Source organism: Sus scrofa, chromosome 8 (genome assembly GCF_000003025.6).
Source record: "Sus scrofa isolate TJ Tabasco breed Duroc chromosome 8, Sscrofa11.1, whole genome shotgun sequence".
Classification (NCBI taxonomy): Eukaryota; Metazoa; Chordata; class Mammalia; order Artiodactyla; family Suidae; genus Sus; species Sus scrofa.
Window position 1 is genome coordinate 60,689,937 of NC_010450.4, and position 16,345 is coordinate 60,706,281.

At 35.2% G+C, this 16,345-nt stretch overlaps 1 protein-coding gene across 1 annotated transcript in view; it reads left to right on the forward strand.

Annotated features, from left to right (window-relative positions):
- ADGRL3 (adhesion G protein-coupled receptor L3) overlaps positions 1 to 16,345 on the forward strand; it is an 811,898-nt gene that overhangs the window by 701,657 nt on the left and 93,896 nt on the right. Inside the window, 2 exon segments of the mRNA XM_021100590.1 lie at positions 11,122 to 11,331; positions 13,960 to 14,180. Of these exon segments, the coding sequence (XP_020956249.1) occupies positions 11,122 to 11,331; positions 13,960 to 14,180 (431 nt within the window).

The following is a 16,345-nucleotide window of genomic DNA, read 5'->3' on the forward strand; positions in this document are numbered from 1 at the left end:
AATTTTTCTTACATTATCTCAGGATCATTTTAGGCATTGAATAACACAATTTATTAAAGTCATACTGAGAATTATGAAGTTTTCTGAAAATATGATTTTTTTTTGGTCTTTTTGCTATTTCTTTGGGCCGCTCCTGCGGCACATGGAAATTCCCAGGCTAGGGGTCGAATCGGAGCTGCAGCCACCGGCCTACACCAGAGCCACAGCAACGTGGGATCCGAGCCGCGTCTGCAACCTAAACCACAGATCACGGCAACGCCAGATCGTCAACCCACTGAGCAAGGGCAGGGACCAAACCCGCAACCTCATGGCTCCTAGTCGGATTCGCCAACCACTGTGCCACAACGGGAACTCCTGAAAATATGATTTTTTAATTCACCATATGTTTAACTGCCTTCAAAACCTTTGAGCTCTTGATTCTGGGAATAGTTAACTATCAAGACCCAAATATTTAAGTTTTTAATAATAAATAATTACCTACTTCTACCTGAAAGAAAGACATTTAAGCCAGTGTTTTACATCACTGTTCAAAGAGACAGAGATTCTTTTTTTCACAATGAAATTGTCAAATCATCAACAGATTTTCATCAAGATATTATTATAACTGCCTATAACTTCCCAGCTCTTCAAAGGGTCAGTTATTTGGACATTGTGAATTCCTACAATGCCAGCACCACCAAATTCAATTTTAAGTACAGTCCATTAAGTCAGTACTAATCATGCGTAATCTTTTTCATTGATTGGGTTTCTTCTTCATTAGTGAAATGACTTTTAGGATTGACCAACTGAATTAATTTTTAAGAAATATTTTAAATATAATAGCTTTACTCACTCAATTTACCCATGCTTCAAAAAGTGTAATCAACCAGTCAAGAAAAAGAAGCAAGCATAAAAACTTGCTCCATCCTAATACTCAAAAAAAAATCCTCACTTTCTTATACTGTTCTTACCAAGAACTAGTTGATACATTTACTAACCATAGTCTATTTGCTCTGAATCACAAAATTTTACCTTTTTTTTTTGAAACATTCAGACTGTGCTGTGATTGTTTTTTCTTTTTTCCTGGCCTATTTCATTCCACTGTATTTAGTAAATAAAGTGATAAAACTCGAAAACTATTGGACTCTAGGGGAATTAGGCTAGATTTTTCAAAATAGTTATTTACGTAGCTTTCTAAGACAGGCAGTAAAGTCAACTTGTACGTCAGGTTTTAAAAGCATGCGAGCAAAAATATGGCTGAACTAAATCACTTTTCTCACCATCAGGGGACTGCCAATTTATTCTGTGTGTCCTTACAGTTCAGCATTAACTGCTGAAAGCTCTTGTATGGTTGGTTCCTTGATGATTTAAAAATCCAATCATGGAACTTTTAAGGTGTTAATTTTGTAAAAAGTTAATGTGAGTTCAAGTTAGGGACCTGAGGCTTGTGGGATAATTGTCCTCAGGGTTATTATGTGGAAGACCCCACATAATAGGCAGAACATTTATTCATGAGAGTAGAAAAAAGAAAACCTAATAACTGTCCCTTTTTTTTTTTCCTGAAATCAATATAACTAAGAAAACCAAATGAAAACGGAGTAATGGAGTAAAAATGGAATATACGTGTGTGTACATGTGTATATATTTCTCTTCTGTTTTATTCAGTACCTGACACATAGTAGTCACCCAACTGACAATAAATCTACCAAATTTTATTAGATATTTTTTGGCTTGGTGTAGTTTCTATTTATTTGTTTTTTATAATATAGTTATATAAAATTACATTCTCTGTTAAGCCTAATTCAGTTTGTCTCTATTTTAAAGCTTTTCTTTCTCATTGCAGTGAATTTATCTTTCCTTACATGCCAAAGGAAATGGCTCTATGAGAAGAATGACATTAAAATAATAACATTATATGTATCTGAGTAATTCAAGTCCACTATTTCTGTGGTTCCCTTTTATTGTACTTCAGTTCCTCTATCCTATTTCATTTTACCTAATCCCTTTAAGAAGTGCTTTCAAAAATTGTTTTTGTGTCTTCGTGTGTGTATATATGTGTGTTTTCATGAAAAGAATCTTAGGTGAAGCTGCCCATTTTGTCTGAGAATCAGGAAATTTGCTGAATGATCCCCAGCAAAAACCACTGTGTTTAATCAAGATACTGAGAAGACAGTCAAGAAATTTTCCCTTCAACCCTAACTCTGTTCTCTCTTAGGGGCTTAGTGTAATTGGATCAACAAAGGAAATATCGGAGAGCATCTGTGGTCCTCTCCACTGTTAGTGATATTGTTAAGAAAATGGAGTATTTGGCCACCAGTTAGCATGATCAACTTCCTAGAGAGCCAACTGGAAAACACCACTGCCAGATCAAAAAATGTACTTGACATATAATAAGTAAATATGCACTTATGTGTTATTATTACTTATCAATGACAACCAGAAGTGTTTAGTACTAATTAATAGTAGCGCTAATATTTTGTAAATGCTTCTGTCCATCCTCTGATATAGCGAAAGTCTTTATTAGCTATTTAAATGTTTAGGCTTCTATTATTCCATATTTTATAAATGTGAGAATTAAATAAGTTAGTAAAATGAAATAAGTGGACAGATGTGACCTGTAGTTAATAAAACAACTATGACTTTTTTTTTCTCTTTGTATTTTTCCTTCTTTTTCTTTTTTATAGCGTTAAAATTGAGTAGCTCAAAGGTCAAGTTCACTTGGACCTGCAGTTCTGATCTTGTCAGGCCTATACTACACTGATTCCTGGTGTCAGTTCAAAGTGATGACATCAAAATAATTATTTTCTCAACAAAAATGTTGAGTACTTAGGCTTCCACTGAATATCTTTACTTACTAGGTTTCTAGACTTGTAGGAATGAGTTCCCACCTCTCCCAAAATGCCATCCATTTTGTATCTATGGGCTTGTTTCAGTAAACCAGTTGTTTGTCAATTAGTTCTCTTGTGTCTGTGAATTCACCTTAAAGGCTTCCATGTCCAAAATATCATGGTTTATAAATATCTCCAAGTACATTGAATGTCATGATCAAATACAATCAGAGATAATGGTTTTAAAGCCCTGAGATAGTTGTATTTTATGAAATAAAGCCCGGATTGCAAATAAGATTTAGTTGTAATAAAGAATGATAAAGTCCTATATAACATGACTGCCCTTTTCTGATGATTTCTTTGGGGGGAATAGTTTTAAAGCCCCCAAATAAGTCATGTTTTTCTCTGTAACTAACGTTTGTTCTAACCTACACAGAACTCTATCAACTCGGGCAGAAAAGTGCATTTTTGGGGGTTCCCTAGAGCCTCTTCTGAACTCATCAAGCAGTTTAAGAGAAACATGTAATTGTGTCTTACAGTAATATTTTTCTCCATTCTCACTGTCATATATTTCAAAGTTAGAGAAAGCCCTTTTTCTGATCCCACACTTTGGAAATATGATTTTACAGATGGCCCATATTTTAACATTGTCCATTACCAGCCCCATTGATAGCCATCTTGAAGGAACACGTCTCAAGTGATTAAGTCTTTCCATTTCTAGACAGTTAAAAGGCTCATTAAGTACTTCTGCACATTTTGAGGAAACTTAAAAGTGACCAAATAATTTCATTATGAAACCTCGTTATCACACATAAGTCAATCACATCCCTTTTTAGCAGCCTTGGCTACAGGGTATACAGGACATTCAGTAGGTAAGAACTGTTCATGTTCTATCAGATAAGAGGTTTATAGGCTGAATGGCATTTTCTAAAATTTACATTTGCACTGTCTGCCACATATGCAGATAGATGAGTGAAGTCTGCTTTGTATCTGGACAAGGTGTCAACAACTTTTTTTGTGTGTCTTCTGAAGTTTAATCAGAATCTTTGTGGAAATCAAGAAGCTAATTTGAAACTCCATTTTTCAAATAAAAATATGTGAGAACCAGGGAAAACATTATTTTGTTGCTCTGATCCAACATATCACTTGATTTACCGATCACTAGTAAGATCTGACAGAATCAGCTCTACACAGTAAGGACCCAGAACATTGATAAACAAAATGTCCCCTTTTGTTTCCCCACAGGACATTTCAGTTGCAGCCTCTGAATCAGGAAAAGTAACTTTACTCAGGTGCATAGACAAATCAAGGGAACAAAGCAATAATGCATATTCATTCTTTTGGAATACTCAGGCTTATTAGACAACCATTCATTTTAACTGAATTGGTGCCTTGTGCGGGGCGGGGGGGGATTTAAAGGAAAACTTTGTCTTACGAAAACTTGCTTGACTCATCCTGGCTCTGTGACATTCAGCCCTCAGATGCACATTTTCACAGTCTTCTCTCTCATGCCCGGTCCCAAATTCACTTCTACATTTTGTGCAGTATGTTTTGGTTTGGTTATCTCTCATCTAATTTCATGTGTCCTTCCATGTAGCTTTAAAATAACACAACATTTAGCTTTCTTTTTAGCATTGTCTTGTTATTATACTATAGCTGTTTTTAGTTTCCTTAACAAACTCTTAGAAAACATTGTCACAATAGTCACAATATTAAAAATTAAATTAGCACCATTTAGATACAAAGCACAACAGTTAATCCAAAATCAAAGAGGAAATTAGGATCACAAGGCCCTAAAGTGCATGCCTAGGTGTAATCACTCAGAATGATGCAACAGTGTTTACTCCTGTAGTAGGAATTGCAAATCATGGTTTCCAGCATTAATAGTCAGGAGAAAGAACAATAGGAGTCACTAAGGAAGGTGAATATTCAAGGCCACAGACATTTGATACTAAAAACAGTGTTGCTTCCAACTTCCATTTTCCAGATTGTCATATGGATTTTGTACTTTCCTTCCAAAGTTCTGAATCCATCTCTCCTCTATTCCCATGTCTCAGGGCTTTCCCAGGATGCAAACATAGTATGAAAATGAGAACACTCCTGAGCAACCGTGGACAGTTGTCATCCTACCATTAATCCCATATCTACCACATTGCTAGTTGAAAGATCTAAGATAAAGTACTTTGTGCTTCAATTTCTTCACCTGTAAATTGGAGATACCTATAGTATCACATCATAGGGTTTGGAAGGACTAAGTGACTACTCTAATAAAATAAGTAAGCACTTCTAAGAGAATCTGGTATTCTGAAAGTTATGCGTTAGCTATTACCATCATGTCATCATTCTCATCATCTTTACCATCATCCTCATACTGGACTTGACTCAGAAATGTTAGAGATGAAATCTTCTATCTGCCTAGCTTCATTTCCTACCCTCACTCCAGGTACTCCTAAAATCTTTTTCTTATTTACTGTTTGAATATTTCATTTACTTTAAAATAATTGCTTTTTGTTTATCAACTTTAATCTACTTGTTTAAAAACCTATATCTGCATTTAATTATCATCTACTGTAAGATACTTAGTTTTCACCTTTCCTACTAGTTCCTTTTTCTTTCCTTTGTTGAAGTAATTATAGATCTGGTTCACCAAATATGATGTGATGCAAAAACAATTTTTATTTATTTATTTATTTTGCTTTTTAAGGCCCCCCCTGCAGCATATGGAGGTTCCCATGCTAGGGGTCGAATCAGAGCTGTAGCCTCTGGCCTACACAACAGCCACAGAAACTTTGGATCCAAGCCGCATCTGTAACCTACACCACAGCTCACAGCAACACACCAAGGGAGGCCAGGGATCGAACCTGAGTGCTCATGGATGCTAGTCAGGTTCATTTTCACTGAGCCACGACAGGAACTCTGGATTCAAAAACAATTTAATTCAAAGCAAGGAAATCTCAAATAACTTAGATGCAATGCTGTCCTTCTGAAACCAAAGAGAGTTTCTGAATTAGTTCTATTGAATCCCAAGGGCAGGTGTGTATTAATGTTTCTGTGTGCTCTTGCTTTTGCCAGTGTCTCTCAGTAATTAGAGCCTGAGAATATTTGATGGATTTTTTTCAATTTAATATAAATTTGAAGATTATTGCTGAGGTATTTGGGTTAATTTACTATAAAAATCATAAGAAATATAATCATATCTTTCTCCTTTCTGTGTTACTCAACTTTGACCTTCATCCTATTCTGCAAAGGAAATCTTAATTTCCTCAGACCATTGAGCCCTTTATTTTCCCAAGCATTTGTGGGGTGACCTTTGTGTTTGATGATCTGTTAGAGCAATGTGATGAACTTATTTCACAGAATTCTTACCACATTTATCAGAGAATAGGTCTTTTGTAACCCTACTAGCTTCAGCAGAATTCATGAATCAAAGCAATGCCTTATGCTGATATGATACATTAGTAGCAAAGTGAGTGCTCCTACGTTTACAAAAAAAACCCACCAACAACTCATTTTAGCTATATTACAACTATTTCAGAGCAAGATATGTTTAAGAGGCAATTTAAAATCATATTATTATGCCTTAGTAAATCTGACAACATTAAAATAATACATTTTTATGCAGAAAGTAAAACAGTTTCTTCAAAATTAGTGGTCCACAATTAATAATTATAATAGGGTGATTGTTCAAGCAGTATCTGGAAAACACAACTTTCTAAAAATATAAAAAAGAAAAAAATCCAGAGGGGTTAAGAATTTAATTCATATAGTTTGTATTACATCTGAAAACATTTAAGCAGTTGAAATGAAAAACATTTAGAAATCTATTTTTCCATCTTGTTTGCTGACATGCTTTTTGGACAATAAATTTAGAAATATAAAGATTTACATAGAGGTCTTAGAGTACTTGGTTGTGTTATTTTTAACTCATGAAGCAAAACTCACATTTCCCTATTCCGTAGGTCTGGGCTTAGTTTCATTAAATGTACCTATTGGTATATTTAAGAGTTTTAAATTGACAGAATGACTTTCACAAACATTATTGTTTAAGCCATCTTTTTTCCTTCAATGTAGTACTTGTTCCATTTGTGGTATTTGAGTTATTAACCCCACTGTGATAGGACAAAGAAAATTAATTGAAGTGAAAATAAGAGGAAAAACAGAACTTTCTGGAGTTTTTACTTTCTGAAATATCTTGCATTTTAAATATGAATATAAATTTCATAGAAAGGTTGAAACACAAGTATTGTTTTCATAAAAATTTCTTTCTAGAGTAGATAGTCAGTAAATTTCCTGAAAGTATATTCTGATGAATAATTCTGTCATTCTGTTTGTAGATGTTCTCTCTATTTTTTTTTTTAATGGCCACACCTATAGCACATGGAAGTTCCTGGACCAGGGATTGAATATGAGTTGCAGCTGTGACCAGAGCTGAAACTAACTACAAAAACATGGGATTCTTGTAACCCTTTGAGCTGGGTGGGGGATCAAATCTTCACCTCTGCCGAGAAGTAAGCTGCTGCAGTCAGGTTCTTAACCTACTGCACTGCAGCAGGAACTCTTCCCCATATTCTTTAAGAAGTTAACTTCCTTGAATTTTTTGATTTTTTGTTTATTTTTATATTTTTTTGTGGATTTCCCAAGCATTTTTTAGAATAGTTTATGGTACACACTTTAAACATACATATTTAAGTACAAATAACTCCAAAAAAGACATGCAGTTGGCCAGGAGGCATGTGAAAAAATGCTCAACATCACTAATTTTTGGAGAAATGCAAATCAAAACTACTATGAGGTACCTCCTCCAGGATTTCTTGATGGACTAAGAATAGTGTGTGAAAGAGGAATCAAGACGACTTTTAAGTTTTGTTTTGTTTTGTTTTTTCCTTTCTTTTTTTCTAATGGCAACACCTGCTGCACATGGATGTTCCCAAGCTGGGGTTGAATCAGAGCTACAGCTGCTAGTCTATGCCTCAGTCACGGCAACGCCAGAGCCTTAACCCACTGATTGAGGCCAAGTATCAAACCACATCCTCATGGACATCAGTTGGGTTCTTAACCCACTGAGCCACAATGGGAACTCCCAACTTTTAAGTTTTTGACCAGAACACTTCAAGGAATAAAATTGCTGTTTACTGAAGTTAGGAAAACAGAAGAGTAAATTTGGGAGTGGGGGTGGGAGTTGGAGGTAGAAACAGCAAAAGGGGCTTGGTTTTGAACATGTAGTATTTGATTTTGCTACTTTTTAAAAATCAGCGAAGATTAAATGATGCTAAAGCTATACTGATATAAGAAGATTCAACTCTGAGGAATTTCGTCTAAGTGGAGTAGGGTTATTATAGCCACTAAAAACCACTCAAAAAATGTTTACTAACTGTTTTTTATGCATCCAACCCTGGGGGTAGGTGCTCAGATATATTACTGTTCATAAGTTGTGAAATAAGATCTCAAGTCACATAATGGTATATATTTCATGTCATAGGTGGCTGCATTATATACTGCTCACAAACATGGAATCATGGAAATATGAATACTTGATCATTAACATTTTTTAAAACTATTAACAAATAGGAGTTTTATTTAAGTGACCATCCCCTTGAAGGGGATCTGTTTTTATCATGGTTTGGCCTCCTAAAAATTCTGTTTTGACAGACTCTTATAAAGAAGGCTAAAATCATAGGTCTTATGGCATTTAATGTCCAGTGTTCTTTTTCTTTAATCTTACTGATAAAAGTGCTGAGTTATATTCAATCACAGTATAATATGTATAAGGTGGGTTCATGTTTATGTTTTCTGAGCTAGACAATAATTACTTGCTACACTTTTTTTGTTGTCTTTGAGCATTATGTACTTTCTGTGCTGATGTTTTGAACTTTGGTATTCTTAATAACAATACATGGGGTTTTTGAAAGACCCACGAAGGCACTAAGTCAAGTAGACACATCTCTAATAATGCACCTACCCAGAAAAGGCAGGAGTTATTTGGTTTCTTTTTTTCCTTTTTTTTTTTTTTTTTTTTTTGAGGTCCTTAGGATACATTTGAGAATGTATTACACCTACCATTATGGAAGACTGCTGTGCTGAACGTTGGTGTTTGATATTCAATTACAGCATCTTTCCTTTGAGTCAGAGAAGAGAGCAAATAGCCCTCTGCTCAGGGGACTGGGTAGCAGGAGCTGCTCTCCACTGTCCAATAGTAAAGTAATTTCGTCTATCAGAGACCCAACACTACTTTAGCAGTGTCCCCGGGAGAACAAAGCAGTTAAAGCAAAATTTCATGCCGTTTTCTTTCATGATTTGAGCTCCTTCAGAGAAATATATCTAGAGTTATGCAGGGATATTTCAAAACTATTTCATTGATGGTGTCCTAGCAGAGTTCTTTGTCAAATAACAACTGTGAAGTCATATCTGGCAATATTGGAAGTGCTGTGATTCACATTACAGCCTGGTGGTTCACTTGGAAAAGAATTTCCACATTCAGAATAATCTTTGTAGGATGTTTGTATAAAACATAAAAGTACAAAGTTTGAATTAAAACAAAAATAGAGAACCTGGATATTTATGTATTTTTTAACATGACCTAACAAGGTAGAAGACAATTATATGCAGTAACCACCATCCTAAAATAGTCAGTGTGTATGATCTATACAGTTGAAAAATATATCCGTTGGAAACAAAGCATTTTTTTTCAACTAAAAAATTTCCCATGCACTTGCTGCTACACTTTTATTACTTATGCATATATCCATAAAAATCAATTTCATCAATTTGTGTCTTTAAAAAAATTTTTTTATCTTTTTAGGGCTTCACTTGCAGCATATGGAGGTTCCCAGGTTAGGGGTCGAATCGTCGCTGTAGCCGCTGGCCTATGCCATAGCCATAGCAATGCCAGATCTAAGCCGCACCTACAATTTACACCACAGCTCACGGCAACACAGGATCCTTAACCCACTGAGCAATGCCAGGGTTAAACCTGCATCCTCAAGGATGCTAGTCAGATTTGTTTCTGCTGAGCCATGACGGGAACTCCTTTTTTGGGGGTCTTATTTTTTTATGTAAATAGAATCATACTGTATAGATACTTTTGCCACTTGCATTTTTTTACAAAGAAATCTAATATTAGATTTTTGAGAAGTGTCCATGTTTGTGACTATACATCTAAAGGATTTTCCTGTTTTGGATATCATTCCATAAGTCAGCCATTATTTATTTATTCTGCTACTGATGGAAATTAGGTCTTTAAGACTTTTCAAGAAACCTGGAAAGAAAGGGATTGATAGTCATGGACAGTTTTTCAGCTCTGCTCCAGCACCACGGCACACCGATGTGATGTGTGGGGTTACCAATATTTCTAAAGTTTCACAGAAATGGTTTTGGGTGGAGGCAGTCTACCATAGAGCAGTAATAGGGTTTTGAATCTTAGAACAGAAACAGAGGTGAGATAGTGGACAAATGAAAGAACATGGCAAGTATGGAACTCACAGAACTTTTAACAGAGCCAAAAAATGAAGTTTCAGCACAGAAGTTTTCATGAGCATATTTCTTTTTTGTAGCTCTACTATCTGTTTTGTGCCGCAGTGGGTATAGTAATTCTGAATGCTGATTTCCACCTGTGTGTAACAGGCTTCATTCCTGCAAAACCTTTCAAGGATCAAACTTCCTGATCTCCTTAAGCCATTCGATATGAATATTAATCCAATGAATATCCTCGTTCTTTTAGATCTTCCACTAAATAAATGGTACACATATTGGCTGTTCTTGAGACTTAAGTGAGGACCCTTATAAATTATATACTTATGAACTCAACCTTGGAAATTCTGATAAAGGACTCTTAAGACAGAGGAATTTTATTTTTTAATGGAAATCCCTTAATGATTCAAAAAAACATTTCTGTTGAGATACCACTTCCCTGTTTAATTTTATTTTTTAAAGAAAGTATTCCCTAGCAGAACTTGTAAAGAAAAAAATAATTTAATGTGAAAATGTAATGTGGAGTATTAAAAAAAGTTTTACCTTGAAATGTTTGGTCAGAATTAAGTTGATTTGTTTCAATTATTTGTATACTGAAAGCGTACATAGTTAACATAAGTAGTTAAGAAACGTGCAAACACTCTTAACAAACTGATTTACACCTCAGCAAAAAGAAAAAATGCTTTGCCTGTGGGCTAGAACATGCAAATAATTGTTATCTTATTTATTGCATATGCAGAAGATGATTAGTACACTCTTAAAATTATGCTTCATGACTCCAGGCTCTATGAACTTTGTCATTGGCTATGCATAATTGCAGCTTACTGCTTTTTCTGTGTGTTTCCAGCACAGTGACGCAGTCCATGACCTTCTTCTGGATGTGATCACCTGGGTTGGAATTTTGCTGTCCCTTGTTTGTCTCCTGATTTGCATCTTCACATTTTGCTTTTTCCGTGGGCTTCAGAGTGACCGAAACACCATCCACAAGAACCTCTGTATCAGCCTTTTTGTAGCAGAACTGCTCTTCCTAATTGGGATCAACCGAACAGACCAACCAGTAAGCAACTTACATTGGTATTAGAAAAGGATTTCTCCACTTCCAGCTTTCCAATACTCAAAATACTCTTGTTTGAAAAGATCACCTCTTGTAGTTGCCTAGCAGTTACTAATATTCAGATCTCATTCAGTTTTTCCTTTTTCGTGTCCCATTGTCATTAAGATATATGAATCTAGATTTCTTCAGAAATTTTGTTCATAAACTTGCCTTTCTAAAGAGCTATCTTTCTTCATTAGCTTTTTAATTTAACTGTTTAACCACAGAGCTGAATATTTAGTGAAATTAAATCATTTGGGGAATGGAAGAGCATCTTCTAACACGTAATTGTTATTATTTGAAGTCTGTAGTATACTTTTTTAAAGAAACAAGGAATATTATACTGAAAACTGCATGTCTAAAATGAGTTTTTCTAATTGACCTATTTTTGGAAAATCATTCAAACCATGTGCCATTTTTATAATTTGTAAGCTCTTCCCCAATTTTTTTTACACTTTATATTTTCTCCAAGTTCTGTTCACATCTTTTATTGCCAGCTTTGAACTTCACTGCTAATGACATTTAGCCACATCAGGAAAAGAAGGGAGGAGGGGAGAGAGAAAGGAAGGGATGGAGGGAGATAAAGGAAAAGGGAAAAAGGAATAGCACTAGCCAATTTGGTTTTGGGGTAAAACCAAGTGGAAAATATGAACAACAGATAGTATCTAATATATCAAACAGAATTTATTCCCATTCGTAATTTCTGTGAGGCCCTTTCTATTTACTTAAGATTCATGCACATAGCACAAGTCCGTTCTCATGACTAAAACTGCAAATGAAAACTTTCATTTTTTAGAAGACTTACAGATATAGTAAATAATTCATTCACTTCGTGCACTTCTCTGGTACATGTCCATATGTATAGAGTACTTTACAATAAAAATGCAGATTCATGATTGTGATTACACATTCATGATTAATGGCAGTAAAGGGTACGATTATAGTGATTATACTTTTAATTGGTTATCATATACAAATGTGACAGCTATTCCCATAAATGCATACAGATGAATAAGCAATCAAAGAGCACAGTTTTTCTCCAAAAAAGTAAAGCCTTCTGATAACAAAAATTAATAGTTGAAGTTCTAACTCTCAAAAGCAAGAAATGGAAAATGGTGTTATTTTCCAAGAAGAAATCATTTCATTCTCTTAACCTGCAATTCAAATGCTCTATGATTTCTTTTCATTTAGAAACCTTATCCTTATTTTTGTTTCCTGATGTTACATGTGGTGTGATAAACTTCACCAAATGTTGCATGCTGCACAAAAACTAATTTCTGAAAAGTAGCATTAGGAACAATGATTGCTATGAAAAAGCTTAGGTAGAATGCAGTTCAACCCAACTTGTCCTTATACTTATTGCTGGATAGGTCGCCTTTACCTGACTCTTATATAGCAGTTTGGCTCTGTTTCCTCTCCAGCCCCTTTGACACTTAACTTACTCCTCTAGCCTTCATTGTCATCTCTCCAACCAAGGAAACAGACCTGCCCATTATTCAAGGATCATACTCACCATTGAATCCATACTAATCTGATAATTTCTATAAATGTATTGCTTTTTTCTAATAGGAACTATGGATCTTAGTTAGGACTGCTTATGAAAAATGAAGACCTTCCCCACAGAGGAATGAGAATTTCAGGAACCGACATTAGAAAATTAATATGTAGTCAGCTGGAACTTGTAGAAGCTTAGAAAATATGCCAAAGTTAAGGCTGGCTGCCTCTGTTGACCAAGCTTATCTAGACCATCATTGATTACAACAGCAAAAAGTGAGATGGCAAAGGCACCTCTGGAACATGTTCCTTTAACCATGTCTGCTTTTACGCTTATGCAGTGTGAACTTTCCAGTGCCACCTTCAACCCTTTCTGAAACAAGGCAGGGGAGAAAGAAGCAATTAATAGTAGTGAATTAATAGTCTCATTATCAATGCTGTAATTATTATATTTTTAAGAGCTTTTATTCACCTTGATTTTAATGTTTCTCTTTCATTTACCACCAAAGAACTTAGTATGTAAGTAAACACATGGTTAAGGACCAGAAAAAAACTCATGAGATCTATTTTAAAACCTTTAGCCTAATTTCAGAAATTATTATCAGTAGGATCTCATTAGAAGTTTTCCCTATATGTTATGTTTTTCTTGTTATAAAATGCTCCACTGTCATCCAAAGCCATTATTAATAAAATGTTAAATATAATTTTCAAAGATAGGTTATATTTCATTAGGTTTTGATATCTGAATTTTAAGAATTTTTTCTTAATTTGTTTTTTCTGTACCCATGGCATATGGAAGTTCCTGAGCCAGGGATGGAATTAGAGCCGCAACTGTGACCTACACTGCACTTGTGGCAACGCTAGATACTTTGCCCACTACACTGGGCCGGGAATCAAATTCACACTTCAGCAGTTACCTGAGCTGCTACAGAGACAATATAGCATCCTTAATATGCTTTGCTACAGTGGGAACTCTTGATTATTTTTTTCCAGATCTATTTATTACTACAATCATGATGAATATTTATTTTAATTTTATGGCAATTAGTACTGTCTCATTTGGTAGTTATTTGACTGCTCCTGTGCTCCTTTTTCTAGATCGCCTGTGCAGTTTTTGCTGCCCTCCTGCATTTCTTCTTCTTGGCTGCCTTCACCTGGATGTTCCTGGAGGGAGTGCAGCTCTACATCATGCTGGTGGAGGTTTTTGAGAGTGAACATTCACGTAGGAAATACTTTTACCTGGTCGGCTATGGGATGCCTGCCCTCATTGTGGCTGTGTCAGCTGCAGTAGACTACAGGAGTTATGGAACAGATAAAGTGTGAGTTTATGTTTTCTTTCCTTTTTTTTTCCCCTTTCTAAATCTAGTTGAAATAAAAGCTTTGGATTTTCTCAGAAGCTAAGTCTTTATATCACCTCACAGCAATAAACAACGGAGCTGGAGAAGCAAATGGGGATAATTCAATTCATGGATTGTGCTTTTGTCATGATGTGAAGAGAGAAAAAAATATTTCTGAGATTCCACATGTATATCACAGCTTTGAGTAATTATAAAAGTGATGGTACTTTTATATCTTTCAGAGCATTGAGACCTTTTTTAGATGAAGAACTAGCTATATGAAAGATGTGTATTTAGAGGACAGTGCATTCCTTTACAATAATGACTTCTCTTCTTCCTGACATGTCAGCTCTGAGCACTAGAAAGTGGTCTACATCATTAACAGAAAGATAAGACTATGGGAGCAGGAGAAACTTGTATTTTCCCTAGGTGGCTTTTGGGGTAGAGTGATGAATTTTATTTTCAGTGTGCCTTCAAATAAGTGAGACATACTTACAGAGGTGTTCCACGTCCTGGAAAGGAAGTCAGTGAAAAATGTTTCTATAATCCACATCAGTATAACAGTTGGGATCCTGGGAATGAATGGGATTCAATAGAAAAAGAACAGAAGGAAGACCAAGATGGTTTTCTGATGAATACTCATATTTAGGACATATATTGAAGAGAGAAAATAAAAATAGAGCAAGGAAAGGGGGAAATAGAGCCTTGAAAGAGAACCATGGGGAAAGTGAGAAGAAAGGTTCAAGGTGGTGTTTTATGTCCAAGTTCAACGGAGGAGTGACAGTATTAACTCATGATAGTAGCAGTGAATTAAAAATGAAGTCCTGAGAATGTCTATGATGGGAAGAACCAAGTTGGTGAGAGGGGATTAGTGAAGAGAAAGCATTTTATGCCTCGTTTGTAACAATATGTAGATACTGAATGGGAGAAAAATGTCCCGGGGGGATAGAAAGGCATAAGATTAGACATCAGATGAGGAAAACCTTACATTTAGTACTAAAAGTGGCCTTAGCATTCACTTAGTCCAAGGCATTAATTTTACAGATGAAGTAAGCAAGGACCAGGTAAATTAATAGTCTTGCCCATGGTAATAGAGGTAGAGAGTGGCAGACATATGATTAAATAAGTCAGGCTTATTTCCACTAAAACTAGGATGTTTTTGAAATAGTAAATGACCCCTGTCTTCAGAAGTGTGAAGGAAATAACAGTTAAGATAAATTTGGAAGTGGAGGAATTTTTCCATCAAGTAGGAGATGCTGACTTTTGCTGAGTGAATAGGTGAGGTCATGTTGAAAGGACAGGAGATTTGAAAAGCTTTGAAATGAGCACTATGGAAAGTGTGTTAAGGGGCCAATTAGACATTAATAAAAAGATTTCCAAGTAGTGGTGAAGGCTCAGATGAGGTTAGATAACATCAATTTGTACAGAAGTTAATAAGCCAAATTTCATGACTTTCCACCAGCAGTCAGCAGCCTGAATATGTTGGCAATAAAGCAGCTCATTTCCCAGAAGAGAGGCTTCAGAAGGAGGGAACAAGAGGACTCTAGAGTTACAGAGTTATCGGGAGCATAATTAAAAGAGAATATGCGTTGGTGTAGGACCACTGATTGTATGATTAAAAGACCATCTCACTTCCATGTTGTTTTTTTTTTTTCCTTGAGTACAATGACAGGCTCCGTAAAGCCATTTCTCTAAATGCCAATAGCAGTAATTATTTTTTAATCCAACCTTTGCAACTTGTGTTAAATCTAAGGTCATTTTGTGTATCCTAGTTGCATTCATGGACAAGATTAGGAATAGATAAAATATTACCGTTATTTCCCCCTAAAGACATTTTAGGGGAGGGGGATTAGAAAGATAATGGAATTTAAAAAAACCTTTATTGATATAATTAAAACACTATAAAATTCAATCTTTTATTTTTTAACTGACATTTTATTTATTTATTTATTTATTTATTTATTTAAAATATAGTTGATTTACAAGGTTGTGCCAATTTCTGCTACATAGCAAAGTGACCCAGTCATACATATATACATATATTCCCTTATATTATCTTCCATCATGGTCTATCCCAAGAGATTGGATAAAGTTTGCTGTACTGTACAGTAGGACCTCATTGCTTATCTACTCTATGTTTTTAGTGA